The 27,938-nt window shown below is 41.8% G+C and overlaps 1 protein-coding gene across 1 annotated transcript; it reads right to left on the bottom strand.

The window, feature by feature from the left end:
• Positions 1-1,643: 1,643 nt before the first annotated feature.
• LOC137331523 (cholinesterase-like) lies at positions 1,644-27,417 on the bottom strand. Its single transcript, XM_067995362.1, has 4 exons — positions 27,335-27,417; positions 10,966-12,509; positions 9,491-9,657; positions 1,644-3,541 (listed from the first exon to the last, which is right to left on the bottom strand). Exons 2-4 carry the CDS (start codon positions 12,489-12,491, stop codon positions 3,417-3,419), a joined length of 1,818 nt encoding a protein of 605 aa, XP_067851463.1. The 5' UTR covers positions 12,492-12,509; positions 27,335-27,417; the 3' UTR covers positions 1,644-3,416.
• Positions 27,418-27,938: the final 521 nt, after the last annotated feature.

Raw genomic sequence — 27,938 nt, 5'->3', positions numbered from 1 at the left:
CATTTGCAAGAACTGCTGACCCTGAAAAGCAAAGGCAACAACTAAAAGTACTTGACCACTAGCTAACATTTTCTTAAATCTCGAGAATATCGCCTCAGTAATAAACATGTACAGGGTGACTATCCAATCGGGAACCATTCTAATGTTAAATGATCATTTTTTAGTGAAATTTATAAATGACATAATTAAGAACCAGGTATATGTTATATTAACAGTGGTCCTTCAGTGTCAGAAGTCCAAAAGTCAGAACCTAAGCTTGTTGACAATGGGAGAAATATTTTAAAAGATGGGTCTAAATAAATCAAAAGCACGCATTCCAAAATTGAAGAAGAAATTATTAAATCAGGTTACTTGAAAGATAGAAATAAATCTTTGGTCTTGAGATCTGTAAGGAAGGAATCCTGTATTAGTATATGTGGTAGTCGATTGTTTAGGAGTTACGTCTAGTTAGTATTACTGAAGATAATGTTGAAGTTATGATTGAAAAATTGAATTAGTAGTGAGAATCCCTACGTGGTCAGTTTTCAGTAAAATATTAAAATGCCTACGTGGCAAAGAAGCAGAATGTAAAATGGTTAGAAAGGGTTAATTAGTTAGTAACTGAGATTGGTACAGGTGGCCTGGCCTCCTGCTGGGCCATATGTTTGCGTAGTCAGCAGGTTTGCATGGTCTTATCAATGTAGAGTCTTTGATGTGATTCAAGGACTGGTCTGAATGTCTCCATGTTTATGGCAGATCAATATAGGTAACGAGCTTGGCCAAAGTTGAAAGACATTCCAGGTTGGGAGATAAGGAACAGAAGGAACAGGGAAGAACATTCCAAGTTGGAAGGTTGATGTCTAACAGCAACATGGTCAGCACATGATTATCTATGATAGGCCGGAAATAATGTAACCTCGCATGGCAACCTGTGCCCGGCTTATGATTGGTGTTGACCCTCGTTAAGTATGTTCCAACCCTATTGATTTGTATAAAAACGTGTGGATTTCTGTATGTTTTTGTTCTTGCTCTGCCAGCATAGAGGGACTCTATCAGGAGTCCAAATCAATGCTGCAGACTAAGAACCCTGCTATTAAAGTTGTGATGAACTTTAAAATGTATTCGACTTCAGTTTTTACTGAACCAGACTGAGGGGAAAGAATCCGGATCGTCAGTAACATCTGGAGAAGACGTCAAGAGCTCGGATTGTCAGATGATGAGAAAGACTTTGAGCAGTATAAAAATGTAATAAATATTTAAAGAGAAGCAGAACTGCAGAAAAGGAAATATAATCTAACAATAGCCCAAGTACATAAAATATAGTAACAAGAAAATAAATCTGCTGATAAACCACAAGAGAGTTGAAAACAAATTGTGTTGGCCCAAGGTGGAACCAGAGAGAAGATAAGTACACACTTTGAATTTAATGGGATAAGATGATAGCAACTTATTTAGAATCAGTTTAACAGACTTGGACAGAAAGTATGCAATTGTTAATTACTACTCTTATAAAATTAAAAATAACTTCACAATATGTACTGTAGTACATTCATTTTTAAGCAAATATGTTGTGTTGAACTGAACCTAGCTAAGGTTATACTGTGGTAATTTTAAATTGTTGTGCTGCAATGATTACAATGATGGTGATATTATCTTGCTCGAAGTTAAATCAAAACAAATTGTTTTTAATATATCATTGTTTGATCTTTTAATTCTAATCTGAATTGATTTATGTTGGATAATTCAGAATGTGCTAAATCCAGTACCCCATCTCAAAATGCTAGACAATGTAAATTCTGATGCTTCTTTTCCAACAGTAAACCACACATGTCCCAGGAAGACCAGAGAAAACACAACACAACACACTGCACCAACTCTGAAATCAAATTGTAAGGTACATGACATTTGTATTGTAATATGTAATGCAAGTTTAAATCCAAAATATATCCACTTTTTTAAAAAGTCAGAAAATTAAAATTATTAGTGGAATAACTAAAATTGATTATTCAACCCTAAAATATTTCCAACATGAAAATATAACTGATGATTCCCCAATTGCATGCTTCCGGTGAGCTTCAGCGCTCTCAGGGAGCCCTGGTCAGGAAATTGCAGGTCCGTGGTGCCCAATATCCGGTCCACAATAGATTTTTAAAAAATCAGGGTTTTGGGCCCATGACTTTCTGACCAACACACCCAAGATTTAAAAAAAAACATTTCCTAGTTATTTTAATTCTAAGGTTGTTGCTCTCACACAATTAACAGAATATTCCACTGATATTGAGGTCTGCTGGTCACATTTACTCATGCAAAGCAGTTTAGTCTTTTGAAAGGCTTGCCATAAATGCATCATCACTCACAGATTAGGTCAAATCTATGACATGGACAGAATCTCATGAAAAACTTACAATAGAGATTTAACATTCTCTTTCTTAAAGTACTTTCTTGAATTTCATATATTTTATGATAACAAGTACAGCACAGCAGCCAGGCAAGCAAATAAATGTAAAATACAATGGTGGACAGCAGTCCTTCAGCGAGAAACAAACTGCAAAGCAATATTAAATTGGTAGTCTGTGGAAATATAAACTATCACTATGCATAAGATTACATAACAGGCTAGCAGTCTGACATACAGAACTGTTTATATCTCCATAACTATCTGACTCCATTATTTAATTTATGGCAGACCTGCTTCCAAACATAGGGTTTTTGAATTATATTAATTGCTTTCCCTGTTTTAGATGAAGTTTTTTTACGAAAAGAATAGGTGTAAAAAAATCAGGTCAGATTTCGTGTGAAACAGTAATAAGAAATACGAAAAGGAGCAGGCCATTCGGCCCCTCGAGCCTGCTCCGCCATTCAATAAGATCATGGCTGATCTTCGACCTCAACTCTCCTTTTCTGCCCTCTCCCCAGATTCCTTAATGCCCTTAGTGTCCAAATATCCTTCGATTTTTTTTTAAGATCCTAATGTAACATTGTGCTCCACATTAAGCCAGTCTCTCATACTAGCAACAGTCAGAGAGAGGTGGAGATACAGAAATGAGGTGGAAGAGTTGAGCTGAGAAGTATCTTCTGCGCGAAGTGGAAACCAAGAAACAGGATAAAAGCAAAAACAGCAAAATGCTAGAGAAAATGGAAGGAAAAGGATAAGGAGGAGAGAATGAATGAGAAAAGAGTGGAGAAAAAATAAAGTGTTTGGACAAAATATGATGTGGTCTGTGCGGTGATCTTGAAAGTGATAGATGGGCACCTGCATATAATGCATCTTGTAAATACCGTATAACATGTTTTTTGCACTTAGGAGTTAATTTAAGGCTATTTTACCACTGAGGCGATGGCAAGCTTTTAGGCCAAATGGAGTCTTTTCTGTCTGTCACAAAGCATGTATGCCATTTAAACTACACAAGTCATTTTGCAGGGGTAAACCCTATTGCTTAAGTATTGGTACAGCTATCTTTTTTGCGGTTATAAGCACTGAATTGATTTTTCCAGTCTGACATGTAAGAGTTCCATCGATGGAATTCCTGCTTCCACTGTTGTTCTGCTTCATCCATGTGTGCTGAAAAAAAGTTGCAATTCATAATTAGGACTTTTAAGTGGTAGTTCCCAGTACGGAACTTAATTTAATATACAGCACTTGTCCTGCACAGAGATTTATAATCAATGTTTAAAACATTTACAACATTGCACAAAAATGATCAAGTTTTAGTAGCAAAAACATATTTTAAATAGCTTTATTGTCACAAACTGCACTGTGCTGATTTTTAATCTACATTTTTCACTGGTGCCTTTGCATAGGCATAAAGCTCTGTGTGCTAATTTTGTTTCTGAACTCAATATCAAAAAGGTATGTCACTGCAAACTGTGCTCCATGTGGTATTTATCCTCTTTTGGCTGTGCCAAAAGACTTCTGTAAATACCACCAGATTGGGGCTGATATTAATGCAAAGCAAGTAGTGCATAAGATTCCTGGCACTTTTCCCATTATTATTCTAAGAATGGGGAAAAAAAAGACAAAGACAAAAACAAAAGAGAACAAATATTGGGTGAGATTTTCCTCTGAAAATAACAGTGAGACTAACAGGGCCCACCGTTATTTCTGTGCATCTGGTACAGCAACTTCCAGTGACCACACATGCGCAGTCAAACGCAGAAAACCGGAATTTGCTCTACCAGACACCCTGCTCCTCTGTAAACTCCACGAGAATGACATCTCACCGGCTGACTCACCGTTCAAATGAATGAAACGGTGTGAAGTTCCTGCACTGCCCTGATGGATACGAACTAATCTCGACTTGAAAAGATAAGTCAAGTTATTTTAAGTCTAAGCACACGTTTAACGGCGTGGTAAGTCTTAATTACTGCCAAACCACCTCTCTGTCACAGTAAATTAACTTTTACAAGTGTGGAGTCTCATTCCTTTAGATTTTAATTGTTGTTGGACAATTAAAAAAAATAAAAACATTTTAAATTATTTTTTTACTTTTTCTTTCTGTCTCTTTTATCTCTGTCTCTTGATTCAATATTTCTTACCCCCTCTTTATTTCGCTTTCTGTACTTGATCTAACATTGAATTCACTATTCTAACTTACACTTCCTGGTTCTGACTCTTTGCTGCTCAGCAGTTACTTTAATCTGATTGGTGAAGGGGATAGACAGTTGCTTGGCCTGTTCACACAGGTCCCAGATGCCCTGTAGAGGGCGCCATTTTGGATTCAGCCCTTTGAGGGGAGCTTGCCGTGAAAAAACACAAGAAAAGTTTAAGGGTAAGTGCAAGTCTAACAAGTGGCTGGAGCTGTTCGCTTGCCGTTCAGAGGAAAATCCGGGCCATAAGCTTTATTTGTTCCTTAACCATTATTCATCATCAGTTGATACACCACTTCAAATCAGCTAAGGACACAGAGCTAAATCGAGTTGTATAAAGCTGTAGCAATGGTAACTATTAATGAATAACTAATAACTTTAACATCCACCTGAAGACCGGGCAGATAGAATCTAAGTTTAACATCCCATCCACAGGACAAAACTCAGATAATCTCCTTCAGTACGATACAAGAGTGCAGCCTAGTTTATGTCCTGAAGTCTTGTCTGACATCTGGTATTGGATAAGCAGAAATTTCCTCCAACAAAATATTGGGAAGACCGAAGCCGTTGTCTTCGGACTCGCCACAAAGTCCATTCCTTCGTCAACAACCCCATCCCTCTCCCTGGCCATTGTTTGAGGCTGAACCAGACCGGTCGCAACCTTGGCGTCCTATCTGACCTCGAGATGAGTTTCCAACCTCATATCCGCTCCATCACCAAGACCGCCTACTTTCACCTCCATAACATCACCCATCTCCGCCCCTGCTTCAGCTCATCTGCTTCATTAGCAATAATACTGTGGGGGAGGAATTCCTGGAGTGTGTACATGATGGTTTTCTAGACCAATACCTTGAGGAACTAACTAAAGAACAGGCGATCCTAGACTGGATATTGTGCAATGAGAAAGGATTAATTAACAATCTTGTTGTGCGGGGTCCCTTAGGGAAGAGCAACCATAACATGATAGAATTCCTCATTAAGATGGAGAGTGAAGTAGTTGAATCCGAAATTAGGGTCCCGAATCTAAATAAAGGAAATTACGAAAGTATGTGGTGCGAGTTGGCTATGATAGATTGGGGAACTTTACTAAAAGGGATGACAGTGGATAGGCAAAGGCTAATACTTAAAGAACGTGTGCAGGAATTACAACAATTATTCATTCCTGTCTGGCACAAAAATAAAACAGGAAAGGTGGCTCAACCATGGCTTACTAAAGAAATTAGGGATAGTATTAGATCCAAAGAGGAGACATATAAAATTGCCAGAAAAAACGGCAAGCCTGAGGATTGGGAGCAGTTTAGAATTCAGCAAAGGAGGACAAAGAGATTGATTAAGAGGGGAAAAATGGAGTATGAGTGTAAACTAGCAGGGAACATAAAAACTGACTGTAAAAGCTTTTATAAATATGTCAAGAGAAAAAGATTAGTGAAGACAAATGTAGCTCCCTTCCAGACAGAAATGGGGGAAATTATAATGGGGAACAAAGAAATGGCAGAACAATTAAAAACATACTTTGGTTCTGTCTTCACAAAGCAGGACACAAATAACCTCCCAGAAATGTTAGGGAACCAAGGGTCTAGTGAGAGGGAGGAACTGAAGGAAACCAGTATTAGTAAAAAAAAACAATGCTAGGGAAATTAATGGGGCTAAAAGCTGACAAATCCCCAGGGCCTGATAATCTACATCCCAGAGTACTAAAGGAAGTGGCCCTGGAAATAGTGGTTGCATTGGTGATCATCTTCCAAAATTCTATAGACTCTGGAACAGTTCCTACAGATTGGAGGGTGGCAAATGTAACCTCACTATTTAAAATAGGAGGGAGAGAAAAAACAGGGAATTAAAGACCAGTTAGCCTAACATCAGTAGTGGGGAAAATGCTAGAGTCTATTATAAAAGATGTGTTAACAGAACACTTGGAAGGCATTAACAGGATTGGACAAAGTCAGCATGGGTTTATGAAAGGGAAATCATGCTTAACAAATCTACTGGAGTTTTTTGAGGTTGTAACTAGTAGAATAGATAGGGGAGAACCAGTGGATGTGGTATACTTGGATTTTCAGAAGGCTTTTGATAAGGTTCCACACAAGAGGTTAGTGTGCAAAATTAAAGCACATGGGATTGGGGGGAATATACTGGCACGGATTGAGAATTGGTTGACAGAGAGGAAACAGAGAGTAGGAATAAACGGGTCTTTTTTCCGGGGGGCAGGCAGTGACTAGTGGGGTACCACAGGGATCAGTGCTTGGACCCCAGTTATTCACAACATATATCAATGATTTGGATGAGGGAACTAAATGTAACATTTCCAAGTTTTCAGACGACACAAAGCTGGGGTAGAATGTGAGCTGTGAGGAGGATCCAAAGAGGCTCCAATGTGATTTAGACAAGTTGGGTGAGTGGGCAAGAACATGGCAGATGCAGTATAACGTGGGTAAATGTGAGGTTATCCACTTTGGTTGTAAAAACAGAAAGGCAGATTATTATCTGAATGGTGATAGATTGGGAAAAGGGGAGGTGCAACGAGACCTGGGTGTCCTTGTACACCAGTTGCTGAAAGCGAGCATTCAGGTGCAGCAAGCAGTTAGGAAGGCGAATGGTATGTTGGCCTTCATTGCAAGAGGATTTGAGTACAGGAGCAGGGATGTCTTACTGCAGTTATACAGGGCCTTGGTGAGATCATATCTGGAGCATTGTGCGCAGTTTTGGTCTCCTTATCGGAGGAAGGATATTCTTACCATGGAGGGAGTGAAACAAAGGTTTACCAGACTGATTCTTGGGATGGCAGGACTGACGTATGAGGAGAGATTGGGTCGACTAGGCCTATATTCACTAGAGTTTAGAAGAACGAGAGGTGATCTCATTGAAACATATAAAATTCTAACAGGACGAGACAGACTAGATGCAGGGAGGATGTTCCTGATGGCTGGGGAGTCCTGAAACAAGGATCACAATCTCAGGATACGGGGTATGCCATTTAGAACCAAGATGAGGAGAAATTTCTTCACTCACAGGGTGGTGAACCTGTGGAATTCTCTACCACAGAAGGCAGTGGAGGTCAAGTCATTCAATGCATTCAAGAAGGAGATAGATATATTTCTTAATGCTAAAGGGATCAAGGGATATGCGGAAAAAGCGGGAACAAGGTACCGAGTTAGACGATCAGCCATGATCATTTTGAATGAGCAGGCCCGAAGGGCCGAATGACCTACTCTTGCTCCTATTTTCTATGTTTCTATGTTTCTGAAACCCTTAATAATGCCTTTGTTACCTCTAGACTCGACTATTCTAATGCTCTCCTGGCCAGCCTCCCACCTTGCACCCTCCGTAAACTTGAGCTCATCCAAAACTCTGCTGCCCGTATCCTAACTTGCACCAAGTCCACTGTGTGCACTGACCTACATTGGCTCCCAGTCCAGGAATGCCTTGATTTTAAAATTCTCATCCTTGTTTTCAAATCCCTTCATGGCCTCACCCCTCCCTATCTCTGTAGTCTCCTCCAGCCCTACAAACCTCCGAGATCTCCGCGCTCCTCCAATTCTGGCCTCTTGCACATCCTCAATTATCATCGCTCAACCATGGGCGGTTGTATCTTCAGCTGCCTAGGCCCTAAGCTCTGAAATTCCTTCCCTAAACTTCTCCACTTCTCTCTCTCTCTCTCTCTCTCCTCCTTTAAGACATTCCTTAAAACCTACCTCTTTGACCAAGCTTTTGGTCACCAATCTTAATATCTCCTTATGTGGCTCGATGTCAAGTTTTGTTTGGTAACACTCCTGTGAAGTGCCTTGGGACATTTTACTACGTTAAAGGCGCTATATAAATGCAAGTAGTTGTTGTTGGCAGGATTTGAATCATTCTGACTGCACTGTCAACTGAGCCAAGAGATTTGTTTGCTTAGAACCAAAAAAAAATGATTGACTTCCTGGATAGCAGAGTGATCATGTGAATGGGGACACAATTTTAAATTCGTACCTGAATAAAAAACGTTTGATTTAGCGGGATGGTTGAGTCAGAGAAATGGTCAACTTGCAAGGTTCCCCATGGCGGCTCTGGAAAGCAGCAGTAAGTAGGAACCTAGGCACCACCTGCTTTGTATGCAAATATTGAGCCTAATTATGTTAAAGATACCAAAACACATCACATGCATTAAATATTAGTGCCTCACTCATGGTAATGTGTTTACACTGCCCATAGCCAGTGGTGCTCTGATTTCCTCGAGTTGAGTAAGGGCTGCAGGCTTAGATTTCCAAATTATTTGTTGGTCCGCTCAGCTAAACTTTCCAAAATCCACAGCTGGATTTAACAACTTCAAGTTTTCCCAGTTACATGCCAATTTAGGTAGAGTAGAAAGTCTGAAAACAATCGTACAGATGGTTCCCGATAAGCTTGCGTGCATTTAACACCGAGGGATTCAGACAGTAGAAAAACTCCAAAACTGATTGCATTCACCACCTTGAATTTGATTTGTTAATTTCTAAAGTAATTAGTCCTTGATTCATGAAAATAGTAAAAAGCACAGTGTTATAAATTACCTATTAATGGAACTAAACTAGTTTGTCTTCTTTAGCATTTGTGATCAGCACAATACGTTCAATTTTATGCACTATAATTATTAAATAAATAACTAATTTTGTGAGGTACAATATTCTATATTTTATTTTGTTTTTGTTGCATTTGTCTATAGGAACCTTGTCAAAAGTCCTTCTATTAAATCTCTTATTGTGCTTCTGTGGGCTATCCTGAATGAAAAATGTAATAAGATTATAGGCATATAAATTTATGGTACTGAACTGATGGAAAAACAAACCATTAGTATGTGATTGTTTATTGTAAACAAACATGTACCTTCTTAACAAAAAGAGAAATAATTTGTACATCAAACATAATGAAAAATATCAGGTTATATTCTGGAAAATATCTTTCATACCTGTCATTTGAAGGAGTTTGGGAAGAAATTGATTCCAGAAGGCACATTGCTGGGCACGGTGTTTCCTATAAATTCTTGGTGCTTCAGCATTTAAAATTATATATTGTTGTTCTAAATGTGTATATTCAGGCCACTTCATTCCTTGCATTGTGGGTTCATTTGGATTACTTTTGAAATAAGAATAGTAAAAATATGATATTTAAGTCCATCTGTTTTGAGAAAAGCAGTAGCACAACATGAAGAATATTCCTCAGCATAATCACAATACTTTAAGCGGAACTGGTAATTTCTAAAACATTAGCAAAATAGTTGGAAGGATTGCAAATGAGTAACCCTTTCAGGGCCCCCAGTGAGTTTATCTGTTAGCACAGTCCGTCTGTATATGATCCACTTTTGATCAGGTTACATGTATGTTGCAACAATATCAATCTTTACATCCTGAGCTTTGAAGTGTCACACATATTTGCACACTGTATAATGACAGAAAGTTTGAGCTTATCACGGCAGCCTGAGTTTCCAGGCCTGCCTTGACCAGAGCAGGATAATCAACTGACAGAGGCAATGAGATCATTATTAGAAAGTACAGGGCAAAGGAAGAGAAATGGGATTACAGTAAACAGCTCTGATGTGCATCTAACACTGGCAAAATAGGCACAATAACCTCTTACATTGAAATGTATATGATTCTCCTCAAAAGCTGTGAGTAGGCTACCTACTTTTTGAAGTGTTATGTTGAAGGGCAAGAACACAATCAATTCTGATCATCTGTAACTAGAAGTGTTCAGTGGCAGATGTACAAAATCTGAATCTCAGAGCCGATATTAACCAAAGCAAGGTCGAAGGTAACCAAGACATTTCTGTTCAAAGCAGTATCAACCAATACTTGTCCTTGATCGATGAATTTTCTTACAAAACAAGAAATTCTTGCTCCAGAATGGAAGATCAATACTGAACTTCAGTAAGCACATTTTAAAAATGCCTTCAAACTGAATCACAGAGACTCTATGAAAAAAAAGATTAGAAAAGAAAAAAAAATAGGGACAACAAACATAAATCTTTTTCTGATGTTTTCAGCAACAGCATATTATTTTTTTCCTAGCAACAGTAAGAAGAGGTTATTCAGAATAAAGTCTTAAGTATAGTATGACAGTGGGGAAGGGAAAGGCATTATATAGCTTTCATAAGATTGCTGCAAATTAAAAATTATTAAAGAAACAATATCCTAGTTTCCTTGTTTGAATGGTTGCCTAATGTATTTATATATACAGGTTGAATAATAAATAGTTTATATTCGGCACACCTGATTTCCTTTCTTTATAAAGTTAGTATAACGTTCTATTTTACAAATCAGCACTGAAATAATCACTAAAACACAAGGTTAATGGTATAACAAAAGAGGGGAAATACAACAATGAAAGCAAATTGGTATTTACATGAAGCAATGTATATTTAGCTTGTGCAGACTGATGGCTTACCCAGTTTTTGCAAAGTTTGCCCAGTAGTGCATCATGTTTCTGCTGAGTGTCTGCTCTGCTGTAGTGTAATTGAGCCATCCATCAAGAGGCATTCCAAACACAAATTCAATCTCATAACCATGCATAACTCCCATCCACCCTGGCCAATCTGCATTGGATGCATGATGGTCAAACAAATAGACGTAGGCAGTATTTCCACATTCTGCAAACTTATAAGTAAAATGCATCAGTGGACATATAAAATTGCGGTCTCCGGCCACATCATCCAAAGCATCACGATTCTTTGTTGTATTGTTCTCATCTGTCCAATCTGTATATTGGAAAACAACAGCCTCTACTCCTATATCACTAGCGTCAGGAAAAGACATCCTTATACCCTGTAGGAATTCTTCATGAGTAATGAGACTTTCTGTATCTTTTCTGAAACCAGGAGCTACATACACCAAAAAATAAGTCCCCTCATCTTTGTTCACACCTGCTAAGATTTGGATTTGCTTAAAGTTTCTCATTTTAATTAATTTTTCAGGCAGGTCAGTGAGAAAATCCCCATCAACTACAGGTATAAAAACACAGCCAGATAAAAGACCACCTGTTAAGATTCCTTGACTCTTGTCTATTATTTCTTGGGGTTGTTTACCACGAAGACAGCTCACTAGCTCTGTATCATTACTGTAAGGACATTCAAGGCGTGTGGCCAAAATTGTAGCCCTACGTCTTGCCTCAGCATCTTGTACAACAGCCCAGGGAGCATTGGAGGAGCCACTTTGCATTATAGCTCTAGTAAATAGAGAATGGCTTTTCGGTGAAAGAATATGCAGATGTATTGATGCTGCTCCAGCACTCTCTCCAAACAAGGTCACAATTCTGGGATTCCCTCCAAATGCTGCTATATTATCCTGAACCCATTTAAGTGCTAAACGTTGATCAAATAATCCCATATTCCCAAGAACATCACGGCTACCAGACAAAGCCAAAAAACCTAAAGCACCTAATCTGTAGTTCATGGAAACTACAATTACATTCTCAATGTAAGCTAGATATCTGCCATCATAAGTTGCTAGGGAAGAGGTGCCGGACACAAAGCCCCCACCAAAGATCCATATCATCACAGCTGCTTTGTTTGGTCTTGGTGAAGGAACCCACACATTGACATACAGACAATCCTCACTAAGGTTTGTGTTAGGATTCCACATTTCCTCCCAGGAGAAACCAGAGAAAGATTTGTATATATACTGGTAACATGTGTTTGGATATTTGCTTGCATTCCACAGCCCAGACCAGGGTCTTCGAGGTTCTGGTTTCTTAAATCGAAGTTCAGCAATGGGTGGTTCTGCATATGGTATGCCCAGGAAAGCAGTGACTGATCCCGAAAGGACATTTAACAGAGTTCCTTTTACTTTTCCTTGTTTAGTTGTGACCACCAGCTCTTCTTCGCTTTGTGCACTGCTGAGAGGTTCAAGAGTCAGAAGAAGCCACAACACTGGTATGTGGCATATTAAAAACCTTGGTTGCATTTTGAGCCTCATGATTGATTGTGTACAGGTCTAAAAAGAATTAAAAAGTGAAAATGATAAGATCATATTCATTTTATTGTAAAAATAATCCAAAATGTAAATTTTGTTATTACAGAATATTCTTTAAAATAAGTGCATCCATTCATTATTGCCTAATGTTAATAATTTACCAAATATAAGTTTTCGTTCCTGAGGAGCTTAAATGTGCACCATGTAACCGATCAACTTGGCAGCAAATCTGATGATTTGTAAATTGGATTTTAGAACTTTTAATGCAATATTATCAATGTTATCAATACCACAATGGGGCAGAACAAAATGCAACTGAGGGGTGGTTATGCAAATGAGCAGCAAATTTACTGCCAACTTAATATGTTAACATAAAATACATAACTTTATAAGTTTTTCATTGGGATGTGGGTGACGCTGGCATGACTGCATTAATGGTCCATCTCTAATTGCTCTGAGAAGGTAGTGGTAGTGTGCCTTCTCCTGTAAAAGCTGGCACTAGTCTGTGTCTTAAGAAACCTAAATTGTTTATATGTAGGATGCCAATTACACAGCTATTCCATTTGACTTGACACGCTAGTGAAGTGAACAGATTCAATTATTAGTGAAGCTTATCCCGTCCTCCAATATCATGAGACATACAGTATGCACAGTTTAAATCAAATATACAGAATCTGGCACTGTGATATATATAAGCTATTTAATATCTGATGTGACTGAAGTGTAGCCCTTTACCTAGTATGTATATACAATTTTTTACAAAAATATTTTGTTTTGGTTAGCCAGTGTCAGACACAGGGGGGCTCAATTTTGAAATGGTGGTAGATGGCAGCGGCGGGAGGTGGGGGAGGGGGGGGGGTGAAGATGCACGTGGCAAAACCGAATTTTTAAAAACGTACCTTTTCCGAAGCAATCGCGATGTAATTGATGGTGATTTAAGTTGTTTCCGGGTTTCGCGGCCGGCAGCCAGCCTGATTGACAGCCTGAAGATCAGTTGGGGGGAGGGAGAGATCAGAGAGGGAGACACTTGGGGGCTGAGAGGGACATCGGAGAGGGAGACATCGGGGGGAGAAAAGGACATCAGAGGGGGGGGAACATCGGACATCGGAGCAGGGAGGTGCAGGTGACATCGGTGGAAAGGTAGGTTTATTTTGGTTTTTTAAACTTTGTGCAAAGGTTTTTTATTTAATTTATTTACTTTATTTTTGCCTGATCCGGCCCTTCATGTCTGGTTTCACCAGGCATGAATTGCAAGCAGTGGGAAAGCAACCCAGGTAAGTTTAAAATCGGTTAAACAATGAGGTACATTTGGTTCTTTGACTATCATCCCGCCGGCAATTAAAGCCGGCGGGACTTCCGCATTCGGGAAGTGCGCTCGCACACAGGCGCGTCTGTGGGAAACCTGGAAGTCGGCCAGTTGGAGCCGGCTTCCTCACCCGCTCGGGATTTTCCTGATTTTCACAGTCCCCCCACCTCCAACGCACCCGCAATTTCCTTTGAAAATCGGGGCCATGGAACCCATCAACTCGCTTGAAACTCTCCAAATCAAGCTACTTAGAGATCTACAACGGTAGAGTTTCTTTTAGTCCAATATGGAATGCACATTCCCTCTCCACAATAATACACTCCATTTATTTAAGCCCAGAGAATTTAGACACAGATTGGCAAAAGCCAAGGTTTAAGGGGCCCCAAGTGTAAACATGATACTGCAGGAGATTAACCAGCTAAAAGCATGCAGCCTACTAGTATACAGAATTGGTAACTTATTTGCTGCTTTCCTTGCTTGGACTCCCCTCCCCATTAAGGCACTAGTTTGCAGGGTTATCTGAGATATTAGACTGTTAAGATTCTGTTTGCTGAGATTAATCTTCAATGGAACTGCTTTTATCTAGCCTAGTGGGAAAAATCCCAGCTCTCAGTAACAAGTCTACTCGATTTCATTAAGGATGCTCACTGCATCTCCTTTCAATCTGGAAAATGAAAAGTACCACATTAGACCACCTTATACAAAATCAGATTTATTTCGAATTAGATGATTCACAGAGGCAAAGATAGAGGCAAGTTCTATATAACAAAGTGCTAATTTACAAAACATACAACTGGGAAGTCTGTTGTTTCCCCAGCTTCTTCTGGAAAATTCTTGAAATGATCCAGTCTCCTGCTACATTACTTAATTCACTTAGTTATGGAATTCTTTCCATCCTGAACAGGCACTGGTCAAAAAGGTAGAACTGCTGCTCACTGAAAGATTCTTGTGTTTTACATATTCTTTCCCCTTTGAAGTTAAAAGCAGTTCCATTGAAGGTTAATCTCAGCAAACAGAATCTTAACAGTCTAATATTTCAGTAAATAATGAAATGATGGTCTGGCCGCTTCATGTCCATGATTTGCAAATTTTGTCCATCTCAAGCTAGATGATTTTAACATGAAAAAAAAATTGAAAATTACATCTCAAGCTGCCATTATACTAGTTTGAAATTACATGTCACATTCCTGTTGGTCGTCAATTTTTAAACAAATTTTCTACATGCAAAACATTAGCTATGACCGAATGTAAAATTTCATACAGCAGAGGACAATTTTCTACCCTTTAGGCAGAATAAACAAATTATGCGAATTCAGGATAGAGTGTGTTGGCTCCTTTGAAGTTTGAAAAACCAGTCTAGTGACTGTTGATTGCGGCTTTATTTTTAACAACTTAAAAGGTACAACAGCGTAAATGTCCCAATTCACGATTTTCATAAAACATTATGAAAACATGTTTTAAATCCTACACAATCTATAGTTTAATTATACATATACCTTTCATAAATCAATTTACTAAATAAAAAAGTACTGTTGAGAGATGGCCAAAGCCCATCGGGCTTGTCCACAGCTAACCACAATGCAACCATATAAATCACTGGCCCACTCCTTAACTACGCATTCTCCTGGGGGAGAAAAAACACACATGACCTACTCAAGATAAACCTATCCAACTCCATAATGCAATCAAGCAAGGCTCCAGGAGACCATGGTAGCCCATAACTCATAATACCAGCAAAGCAGCAATAACTGGAAATGCCCTCCTCTCCGGGGAACTTTTATGCTCCCTTTTAAGGGACCAACCACTACATGTTTCAGTAGTCTGTTCCAGAAGGCAATGATTCTCTACAAAAAGACTTCCTGGAATCTAATTCTTTACCTAAGAATTTTATAATTGTAAACAATTTTACAACACCAAGTTATAGTCCAGCAATTTTATTTGAAATTCACAAGCTTTCGGAGGCTTCCTCCTTCCTCAGGTGAATACTGTGGAAATGAAATCCTTGAACATCTCGCATTTATAAATCACAGAACAATACCTGGTGATTACAGACATTCTTTCCAACTGCCCGTTGCCAAGGCAATCAGTGTGCAGACAGACAGGTGTTACCTACAAGGTCTCCGAATATACAAACCACCAAAAAAAGAGATAGAGAGGCAGAAACATGGAAAAGACAGCAAATGACCCGTTATATTAAAGACAGATAACATTTGTTCGCTGGTGGGGTAACGTGTAGCGTGACATGAACCCAAGATCCCGTTGAGGCCGTCCTCATGGGTGCGGAACTTGGCTATCAATTTCTGCTCGACGATTTTGCGTTGTCGTGTGTCTCGAAGGCCGCCTTGGAGTACGCTTACCCGAAGGTCGGTGGCTGAATGTCCTTGACTGCTGAAGTGTTCCCCGACTGGGAGTGAACCCTCCTGTCTGGCAATTGTTGCACGGTGTCCGTTCATCCGTTGTCGCAGCGTCTGCATGGTCTCGCCAATGTACCATGCTCTGGGGCATCCTTTCCTGCAACGTATGAGGTAGACAACGTTGGCCGAGTCACAGGAGTATGAACCATGCACCTGGTGGGTGGTGTCCTCTCGTGTGATGGTGGTATCTGTGTCGATGATCTGGCATGTCTTGCAGAGGTTACCGTGGCAGGGTTGTGTGGTGTCGTGGACGCTGTTCTCCTGAAAGCTGGGTAATTTGCTGCGAACGATGGTCTGTTTGAGGTTGGGTGGCTGTTTAAAGGCGAGTAGTGGAGGTGTGGGGATGGCCATAGCGAGGTGCTCGTCGTCATTGATGACATGTTGAAGGCTGCGGAGAACATGGCGTAGTTTCTCCGCTCCGGGGAAGTACTGGACGACAAAGGGTACTCTGTTGGTTGTGTCCCGTGTTAGTCTCCTGAGGAGGTCTATGCGATTTTTCGCTGTGGCCCGTCGGAACTGTCGATCGATGAGTCGAGCGTCATATCCCGTTCTTACTCGGGCGTCTTTCAGCGTCTGTAGGTGTCCATCGCGTTCCTCCTCGTCTGAGCAGACCCTGTGTATTTGCAGGGCCTGTCCATAGGGGATGGCCTCTTTGACGTGGTTAGGGTGGAAGCTGGAAAAGTGGAGCATCGTGAGGTTGTCCGTGGGCTTGCGGTAGAGTGAGGTGCTGAGGTGCCCGTCTTTGATGGAGATTCGTGTGTCCAAGAAAGAAACTGATTCTGAGGAGTAGTCCATGGTGAGCTTGATGGTGGGATGGAACTTGTTGATGTTATCGTGTAGTCTCTTTAGTGATTCCTCGCCGTGGGTTCACTCCCAGTCGGGGAACACTTCAGCAGTCAAGGACATTCAGCCACCGACCTTCGGGTAAGCGTACTCCAAGGCGGCCTTCGAGACACACGACAACGCAAAATCGTCGAGCAGAAATTGATAGCCAAGTTCCGCACCCATGAGGACGGCCTCAACGGGATCTTGGGTTCATGTCACGCTACACGTTACCCCACCAGCGAACAAATGTTATCTGTCTTTAATATAACTGGTCATTTGCTGTCTTTTCCATGTTTCTGCCTCTCTATCTCTTTTTTTTGGTGGTTTGTATATTCGGAGACCTTGTAGGTAACACCTGTCTGTCTGCACACTGATTGCCTTGGCAACGGGCAGTTGGAAAGAATGTCTGTAATCACCAGGTATTGTTCTGTGATTTATAAATGCGAGATGTTCGAGGATTTCATTTCCACAGCATTCACCTGAGGAAGGAGGAAGCCTCCGAAAGCTTGTGAATTTCAAATAAAATTGCTGGACTATAACTTGGTGTTGTAAAACTGTTTACAATTGTCAACCCCAGTCCATCACCGGCATCTCCACATCAAGAATTTTATATGCATACCCCCTTGTCCTACCATCCCTTTCCATCTCACATAACCTATCCAATTGGCTGTATCCAATCCTCTCCCATTTTAAAAACCTCAATTGCATCCGCACAAAATCTATATTTCTCTAAATAACCTTAACACTTGGGCCTCGATTTTAACCGCCCCAGCCCCTCCCCCCGACTGGCGAGAAAGGGTCGGGGTTAAAATAATAGGATCGAGCAGCCCGGCCCCATTCCGCCCGTATAAAATTTAACAAATGCAAATCAGGCCATCGACCAGGCTCCCGCAAAAGACAGGCGGAGGCCTAATTAGTATTTCAAAGCCGTGGCCTGATGACATAATTGGCGGCGCGACTTAAATTTAACAGTAAGTGAGGGGAGGGCCCGAGCTGTGGGATTCCCGGCAGCAGATCCGAGGTGGGAGGTGCTGTCTGGCCATGACGCATGCTGAAGATCAGCTCCTTTTAGCACTCCTAGTGGGCCAGGAGGAGCAGGAGCGCTCCCCACAGGCCTCGCAAGGAAGCCTTCAGCCTCCCCCAGCCCTGATCGTGGTCGCGATGTCCTCGCTTTCCCCCACTCCACCCCGCCCTCCTGAAGGTAGCCCCGATGTCCTTGCTTCCCTCATCCTCCCAAAGGCAGCCTCAATGCCCTCACTCCCCACGCACCCCACCCCAGCCCCAATCACTGTCCGCAGCCTTCAGCCTCTACTGACCGTTACTATCGGCAAGGCCGGGGGTGGGGCTTTTCCCCACGCTACTGCGCTCCCCCGCACCCTCCCTGCCTCCCCGTTAATATAGTGAGCCTTGCTTGAGTTTATCCTGATAACTAAGAGCCCTAAGGCTAGGTATCATTCTGCACAACCTCTTCCGCACCTTCTCCAGAACCTCAATATTCCTCACCATGTGCAGAATTCATAAGTGGGCTCAAACTCCAAATGCAGACATCCCAAGCCTTATATAGCCTAAATATTGTATTCTTTGTTTTATACTTAATGGTCCTAGAAATACAACCCAATACAGTATTCCCCTTCCCTGCAGCCACCTAATGCTGCTTGTGTACTTTCAATGACCTATCCGCTATTACCCACAGGTCTCTTTCTTAATCCATTACCTTTAACATACTCCAGCAGAGTATATGTCTGGAGTTTCCCAACCCCAAATCCATTACACTGTACTTGCCCACTTTGAAGGACATCTGCCACACACAGGCCCATTTCCCTAACTTATGTAAATTGCCTTGCAACCTATTGATTTTATGTCATCTGTGAATTTACTAATGGTTCCATTAATGCCCTCATCCAATTCATTAATAAAAATGAACAGCAATGGTTCAATATAGGCCTAATGGACCCCGACTCGTGACCTGGTCCCATTGAGATCTGTTTCCATTAATGGCAACTCTTTGCCTATGGGAGTTTAACCAATTACCCATCTGTCCTATAATCTAATAGGAATATTTGATCATTTTGAACAATGGATCATTTGATCCACTCTTTTCTACTCTTCCATACAGAACTTAATCAAAGGTTTTTTGGAAATCAAACTTCAGATCAACAACAAATCTAACATCATCCACAATTCTGATTCACTTCCTCAAAGAACTCAATTAAATTAATCATCTACAGTAGCTTTTCTACAACTGACAGACTTTTAATTCTCAGGATATAATTCTTCAATAATGGAAGCACAGGAACCTCCCCAGAATTCTTGAGAGCCAGCCAAGACCTCAATGAGCTATTGAATAGATGAGTCAGTGACTCACAAACAATAGCCCCAACTGCCTTAAGCACTCTGTGATAAATGGAATAAAAATAGAAAATGCTGGAGAAGCTCAGCAGGTCAGGCAGCATCTGTGGAGAAAGAAACAGAGTTAACATTTCAGGTGGAAGACCTTTCGTCAGAACTGGAAGATGTTAAAAAAAAGTTAAAATTTTTGAGCAAGTACAGAGCCAGGGAAAGTGTGTGGGGGGGGGGGGGGGAGGGAAGGAAGGGGAGGAAAGAACAAAAGGGAAGGTCTGTGATAGGGTAGAGGGCAGGAGTGATTAAATGACAAAAGGGATGATTGTGCAAGGCAAGGAAGGTGGTAATGGGACAGGTTAAGAAACAAAAGATTGATCAGGAGTAGCTGTAAATGGCAGCAGCAGAACCATTGCCAGCACTAGCACTGAAAAAATGGGAGCAGTAGTTATGATCTGAAGTTACTGAAATCAATGTTGAGTCTGGAAGGTTGTAAAGTGCCTAAACGAAAGATGAGGTGCTGTTCCTCGAGCTTACGTTGAGTGTCATTGGAACAGTGTAAGAGGCCGAGGACAAAGAGGTCAGAGTGAGAATGGGAAGGGGAATTAAAATGGCAAGCGACCGGGCAGGTCAGGGTCATGCTTGCGGACAGAGTGGAGGTGTTCAGCAAAGCGATCACCTAGTTTACGTTTGATCTCCCCAATGTGGAGGAGACCGCATTGTGTACAGCGGATACAGTATACTAAATTGAAAGAAGTACAAGTAAATCGCTGTTTCACCTGGAAGGAATGTTTGGGGCCCTGGATGGCAGGAAGGAAGGAGGTGCAGGGGCAGGTGTTGCATCTCCTGTGTTCGCATGGGAAGGTGCAGTGGGGAGAGCGGGTGTTGGGGGTGATGGAAGAGTGGACGAGGGTGTCGCGGAGGGAGCGGTCCCTTCGGAATGCTGAAAGGGGAGGAGAGGGGAAGATGCGTTTGGTGGTGGGATCGCGCTGGAGGTGGCGGAAATGGCAGAGGATGATACGTTGAATGTGAAGATTGGTGGGGCGGAAGGTGAGGACAAGGGAGACCCTATCATGGTTCTGGGAGGGAAGGGAAGGGGTGAGGGCAGAAGTGCGGGAAAATGGACGGACACGGTCGAGGGCCCTGTCAACTACAGTGGAGGGGAATCCTCGGTTGAGGAAAAAGGAAAACATATCGGAAGCACTGGTGCGGAAGGTGGTATCGTCAGAACAGATGTGACGAAGATGGAGAAACTGCGAGAAGGGAATAGAATCCTTACAGGAAGCGGGGTGGGAAGAAGTGTAATCAAGGTGGCTGTGGGAGTCGGTGGGCTTATAATAGATATTGGTTGACAGCCAACCCCCAGAAATGGAGATAGAGAAGTCGAGGAAGGGAAGGGAAGAGTGGGAGATGGACCATGTGAAGGCGATGTCCCATTACCACCTTCCTTGCCTTGCACCATCATCCCTTTTGTCATTTAATCACTCCTGCCCTCTACCCTTTCACAGACCTTCTCTTTTGTTCTTTCCTCCCCTCCCTAGCTCTCTACTTGCTCAAAAATGTTAACTCTTAACATCTTCCAGTTGTGACGAAAAGTCTTCGACCTGAAATGTTAACTCTGTTTCTTTCTCCACAGATGCTGCCTGACTTGCTGAGCTTCTCCAGCATTTTCTGTTTTCATTTCAAATTTCCAGCATCTGCAGTATTTTGCCTTTGATGTACTGTGGTAAATGGAAACAAGTTCAGCAGGAAAATCAGGTTTAAGTGGCTTAATCTCAGCCAATAAAACTTCCTCCTTATATTTGACAGAGTTATAAAAGGGTTACAAGTACTCCACCAAAATGTAAACAAAAACAAATCTGTTTTGACCTACTGATGATCAGCAGCGAACAACATCTTGGAAACTATTGTAAAGATTGTCATTCTTTTCATGGTTTTTGCATAACTTCTTTATACGTTTTCAGGAAATTGATGAACATAAGATATCCCTAATCAAATCATGTGAAGGCAGACATTGCGAGGTCTGCTGCTGGTATGGAGCCTAGCTAGCCGCAAGCGCGGTCATAGTTAAGACTAGCTGAGGGGACAATTCTTCTCTGGAGTGGGGACACAGGACACTTAAAGGTGCTCAGTGAAGGAGGGCAAAGGTCAGAATGCTGATCATTGCTGGGGGGGAGGGGTAACAGTGCTGCTCAGAGTTGGGAGAAGAGTGTTGGGGCAGGTACAATCGGACACTGGCAGGCAAGCAGAGGAAAATGATATTTGTAAATTTGGCCTTCAATTCAGGGGGTTCACAGAGATGCCTTTGGACGAACAAGCCACGTGGATTGTGGGATGCAGATAAAACTCGGGGGGCCTTGTGGAAGCAGGTCAGTGGGAGGGGTGGGTTGCAGCTAAAGGTAGGAAGTCAGGTGTTCTAGCAGGCAGGATGGCAGGCAGCACAGCAGACTGCAGGAGCAGACAGGTTGGTGGCTAGGTGTGCAAGCAGGGGAGGCCGACCAACTACTGCATTTGCAGGGTGGGGCAAGATCCATTTTGCTTAGGGTTGCCAAATGTGGTTGGACGTATCCCTGGAGGTTTCAGCACATGGCCTCCCGCCTCTAACTGCCTCACCTGTTCAAACAGCCCAGTTATAACTAATAAACAAAAGTGTTCAAAGCAAATGAAAATAAAAACATAATTGCTTTAAATGTCCCTTCGATTTCTCTTCTTGGTTGCCAGCAGGGTATCCTGGAGATTAACCTTAAATTCCTGGAGACTCCAGGACAATCCTGTAGGTTTGGCAACCCTAATTTGGCTATCTAGATTACCAGCTGAAAAATCTTTTCTCTTTTCAATTTACTCCCTTATTTAAATTTCTTTCACTTTTGTTACTTATTAACCTTTATCACATTGTTTTATTTAAAAAAAACTCTAATCTAATCCACCATCACACTCAAAGTGCAGATAGGACCCCACCCAGCTACTGTCATTATTCACATAACATACACTCGCATAGAACCTTTAATCTGGATTTTGAACAAATTTTGAGGCATGTTTTAATTTAATTCAAAGGAGCATTACTGACTCCACACTTCAAAAAAATTATGATCCTGAACTTGTTTTAATGACAAAACTGGAATAGCCAATTTGAAAAGTGCAAGAATGACAGTAGGCTCCTGTTATTCATTGTACATTTTTGGAAGCAATGGTGTCCAAACATCTTGTGAAATATATTCCCAAAACTGCAGTGTAACAGTCTCAAGTCATCTGAAGCTTGGAGCCAACAGAAATTAAACATGGTTTCATGTTGTTCTAGCATCTGAACACAAACGATGTGCCCCATAAGCTGCTATTTGACAGACTACTGTTAAACAGATTAATGTTACAGGTCATTTCTGTGTTCTTTTTCCTTTTTCACCAACACCAGGTAGTAATTTCATTGCCAGTTGCATCACATGCTACAATTTATCTTTTTCTCCATAAGAACTTCAGCATAGAAGGGTTTAATACAAGAGGATTCCACTCTACTATAACAGGAATTAATTTACTATTTCAGAATACAGTAAGTAGGCAGCTATAGCATTAAATAAGTTACAGAATACCGAAGTACATATGAGATACTATAATGTGAAAGATATAAGAAAGAACATACTTAGTGTTCTAGCTCAGTTTTAAGATTAGTTGAATTTAACTCTCAGGACATGCATTTTTAAATTTGATTTTATTGTCGCATATTTACCATGGTATGAACCTCATCATAACATTAAAGCTACTCAGCTCTTAAAAGGCATGCTGGGAGGAAGAGGAGTTATACTGTATAAGTAGGGCTGTTCCCGTTCATTTCAACATCATTCTTGTAGCGCACTATATGGAGAAGCAGTACATGAATGAATTTTACTCAAAAAGCAATAGGCAGCTTCCTAAAACTTTTTGCATTTAGATTGGGCTGGAAAGTATCCAGATGCAATGAGTTGAAGAGCAAACATATATGGAGTGTTACAATTGGAAAAGGTAACACATTCTTCATATAGATACCGGAATTTCAAAGCCCACTTCATCTATTGCAAAGTAAGAAATAAATTGATTACTGTTTGTGTGCGAGGAGAAAATGGAGCTTTGAATGTATTTGTGTTTTGTTTTCTTCAGGCAAGACTGCAGATTTGGAGAATTTTATTGCCTGACCCCCAGAGCAATGGATATGTTCAATAGGCTCCCAGCAAAAGCAGGTAATGATTTATTCGATTAACTTTTACAAAAATACCTTTTTAAAAAAATGGGATTGAAGGTTATAAGGATAGAAAATGATCAATCTCTACTATGAGATGGTTCAGGCGCTGCTAGAGCCATGAATAAATCATTTGTGGAATGTAACTTGTCAGAATTTTAAGTGTGATTTGTAAAGTTGGATTGAGAATCTAGGGGTTTGCTTGATTACCCGGATGGGTGCGTATGTTTGTTTGTTTTGGGAGGAGTGGAGAGGTTGAGAAAGCACTATTGGGTCTCTGCCAAAACTGCTCACTATTCCAGGATCATCCTGGAATGCAAAGATAACCCCCGGCTTCTCGTCTCCGCTACAAACCGTCTTCATAAACCCCTCTCCCCCCTCCACCCTCACCTCCAACGAAAAGTGCGAGGAGCTCATGGACTACTTTGTCACTAGGATTGATACCCATCCATTCAGCTGCCTCTGCCACTTCCCTCCCTTTCCCAGGTCCACCAAGCCGAACTTCCCCTAAGGTTGCCCCCTGTCCTAGCCCTGAACTTGTATCTTTCTCTAGTTTCTCTCCTATCTCTGCCTCATGCACTCTCCGAGCTCATCTTGACCATGAGACCCACCTCCCGCTCCCTCTGCCCTATTCCCACCAAACTGCTAACCACCCAGCTTCCTATCCTGGCCCCTATGTTAGCTGATATTGTTAACGGTTCCCTCTCCTCAGGTACTGAACCCTCCCCTTCAAAACTGTCGTCATCACCCCCGTCCTCAAAAAAAACACCCTTGACCCACCCTTGTAAACTACCGCCCCATCTCTAACCTCCCTTTCCTCTCCAAAGTCCTTGAACGTGTTGTCGCCTCCTAAATCCGTGCCCATCTTTCCCGCAACTCCATGTTTGAATCCCTCCAATCAGGTTTCCACCCCGCCACAGTACTGAGACGGCCCTTATCAAAGTCATAAATGACATCCTATGAGACTGTGACTGTGGTAAACTATCCCTCCTCATCCTTCTCGACCTGTCTGCAGCATCCTCCTCCAACGCCTCTCTTCCGTCGTCCAGCTGGGTGGGACTGCGCTCGCCTGGTTCCAATCTTATCCATCTAGTCGTAGCCAGAGAATCACCTGCATTGGTTTTTCTTCCCGCTTCCGCACCATTACCTCTGGAGACCCCCAAGGATCTATCCTTGGCCCCCTCCCATTTCTCATCTATATGCTGCCCCAAGACGACATCATCCAAAAACACATCAGGTTCCATATGTACGCTGACGACACCCAGCTCAACCTCCCCCGATTTCTCTCGATCCCTCCACCGTCTCTGATTTGTCACATTAATTCCCCGATGAACAAAAATTTCCTCCAACTAAATAGTGGGAAAACTGAAGCCATTGTCTTCGGTCCTCACCAGAAATGCCACTCCCTTGCCACCAGCTCCACCCCTCTCCCTAGCCACCGACTGAGGCTGAAACAGACCGTTCACATCCTTGACATCCTATGTGACCCTGAGCTGAGCTTCCAACCACATATCTGCTCCATCACCAAGACTGCTTATTTCGACCTCCATAACATCATCTGTTTCTGCCCCTGCCCCAGCTCATGAGGTGCTGAAACCCTCATCCACGCCAGGAGAGTACTGGAATAATTGGGACTCAACTATTCCAATGCTCTCCTGGCCGGCCTCCCAACTTCCACCTTCCATTGAGCTCATCCAAAACTCTGCTGCCCGTATCCAGCCCTACAACCCTCCGAGATCTCAGCGCTCCTCCAATTCTTGCCTCTTGCGCATATCCGATGTTAATCGCTCCAACAACGGCGGCCGTGCCTTCAGCTGCCTAGGCCCTAAGCTCTGGAATTCCCTCCCTAAATCTCTCTGCTTCTCTCTCCTCCTTCAAAACGCTCCTTAAAATCTACCTCTTTGACCAAGCTTTTGGTCACCTGTCCTAATATCTCCTTATGTGGCTTGGTGTCAAATTTTTTTGATATTGCTCCTATGATCGCCTCGGGATGTTTTACCACCTTAAAGGCTCTATATAAATGCAAGTTATTGTTGTTGTTTGAACTATCCATAACTGTAACACAATTTTCCAATTTGTAGAACACTGTGCAACAATCCATAGATAACACAAACTGGACAGTTACAACACAGTTCATCATATAAGACACCACAGGGCAAGGGTGATCGTCCTCCAATATCTCACCCAAGTAGCCATTCTTCATGTGAGAGCCTAGACAGTGTGTGTTGGCTGGCTATTCTACTACATGGTGCTTCACAGCCAAGTCCAATCCTGTCCTTACCCAACGTCCACACAGACCATATCCAGCAAACGATGCCGTATAGCAATCAAGAGAAGGAACTCTGGGCGATTTTCCCAACACTATACAGGGATACTGAGGCCAATTACACAACCATTACTCTGGCGAAGATGATCAAACTCAGCACAGTAGAATGTTAGATTAATATAAAAGAAGAAAACAAAAATGTAACATCTTCAGGAAGAAGCAATGACTTGTTGCAAGCTCGTCAGCATCTCAGATTTTACCTAACTAACGAAATATAGTTGAAAATAATTATCGATTCAACTGTTTTAACACGCGCCTTATTACAATTTCTGCAAATTAGCAGCAGTTGACTAGGGCATTGCAATTTATTTCATTATGACCTTCCAAAGATGCGAGTTATTAACATTTTACTGAATTAAAATCACTCATTACATTCCACTATAATCCATTTAAGTTCTAATTCCCTTTGACATACATTAATGCAAGAAGGTTAATAACATAAAAAGCAATGCTAAGAAATTTATTAAAGCTGTTGCTGTGGCGAAAATATTTACAAACTATATAAGCGCTTAATTTTTTACTTCACACTAAAACTTCATTTTAAACCTTTCATTAGAAAACCACTTTAGTCCTGTTTTGGTGGGGGATTTAAATGCGGAAAGAGGAACAGCTGATCACCAACTTTCATTCACATTGCTACCGAAACCACTGTATGTTTAGCTGTTCGTTACATATGGCAACATCTCTACAACTTGCTCATACAGCCTGTTAATTTTCAAACAGAACTATTATGTAACACGTGTGACCCCCACATCGGTTTTCTTTTTGCTTTAAAATCTAGACCCCTATTTTGTGTAATAACACATATTGTGTTCACTTCATTACATCATCGCACGTACATGTAAGTCAACAAGAACGGTTTCCGCAAATGAGATTCTAAAGTATACCAAAGTTGGCTCGAACCGCAGTAAATGAATTGAGCTTACAACACTTCTTGTCACTTTAATTTTCATTTCACTGTTGTTGAAACCAACAATACAGTAACTTCAGAATCGGTGTGGAGGTTGCAGCATTGAACCATGCGGATAAATATTCATAATGCGCCCCTTTCATTTAGTTCCCAGGACATAATTAAGTGAAAGGCCGGGTTGCCCTTAGTAAGACTTCCCCTTAGTGAGACAGAAAATAATCCCAAAGTAAATATGCGCTTCCCTTTCTGGGCTAAGCTTGCAGTAACGGGACAGTAAGTCACCCATCCGCACTGGTCTCCTATCTGCCTGCAGCTCCTCCGCTCTCCATAAGTAGCAAATGGAAGGGCGATGTGACATTGTCAATTGTAAAAACTTTCACGCACCATCCTTGCAACTGGCCAAAGTGACAGCAACAACAAGGAATCCAGTCACTCCCCCAACCCCACGATTGCAGCCGCTGCCAAGCAGATAGACAGCAGTATTTGCCTTGGGGCGGGGGTGATGGGATGGCACGTACCTGCGCTGACGTTTCTCTCTGCTCAGTCAGTCCCTTGGAGATAGCAGTCGAGTACGGGCGAGGCTCCGTCTCCTTGCTTGTTCCTGGCACAAGTCAGTCAGCGCTCGGCCCCGACACCGCGCGGCCCCGCGAAGGCGCGCCCTTCTCATCTCGGTCGCGCCACCCACAGCTGCACTTCGCGACATCTCGGGGAGGAGCCGGGACTGTGCATTCATGGAGACCATCGTGGAGCGAGCAAATGTATCTTAAAGAGAAGGGGACTAAAATGCAGGTATAGACTAGGAAAGAAGAAAGGAACACATCATAATAAGTGAAGCAGGTGCAAGAGAGAGGAGAAACTGAAACACGGTTTGGGGTCATTGCAGCCTCCAACTTAATCTGAATGGTTACCAGGGACCTCGTGGGAAGCAAAGAATAACTGTGGTCACATTTCATTGTAATATTCAACTAGAATAGAGATTTTGTATTCCACTCAAAGCCTGTCATCGCTGAGGAAATGTTAGAACATTGATGTGACTTACAATAATATTTAAACGAAGAGAACTGCTTCCACCCCCCCCCCCCCCCCAGAATGACATACAAGAAAATGGGTTCTATTTTAGAA

The sequence above is a fragment of the Heptranchias perlo genome, chromosome 13 (genome assembly GCF_035084215.1).
Source record: "Heptranchias perlo isolate sHepPer1 chromosome 13, sHepPer1.hap1, whole genome shotgun sequence".
NCBI lineage: Eukaryota > Metazoa > Chordata > Chondrichthyes > Hexanchiformes > Hexanchidae > Heptranchias > Heptranchias perlo.
This window is presented reverse-complemented; position numbering and strand designations above follow the sequence as displayed.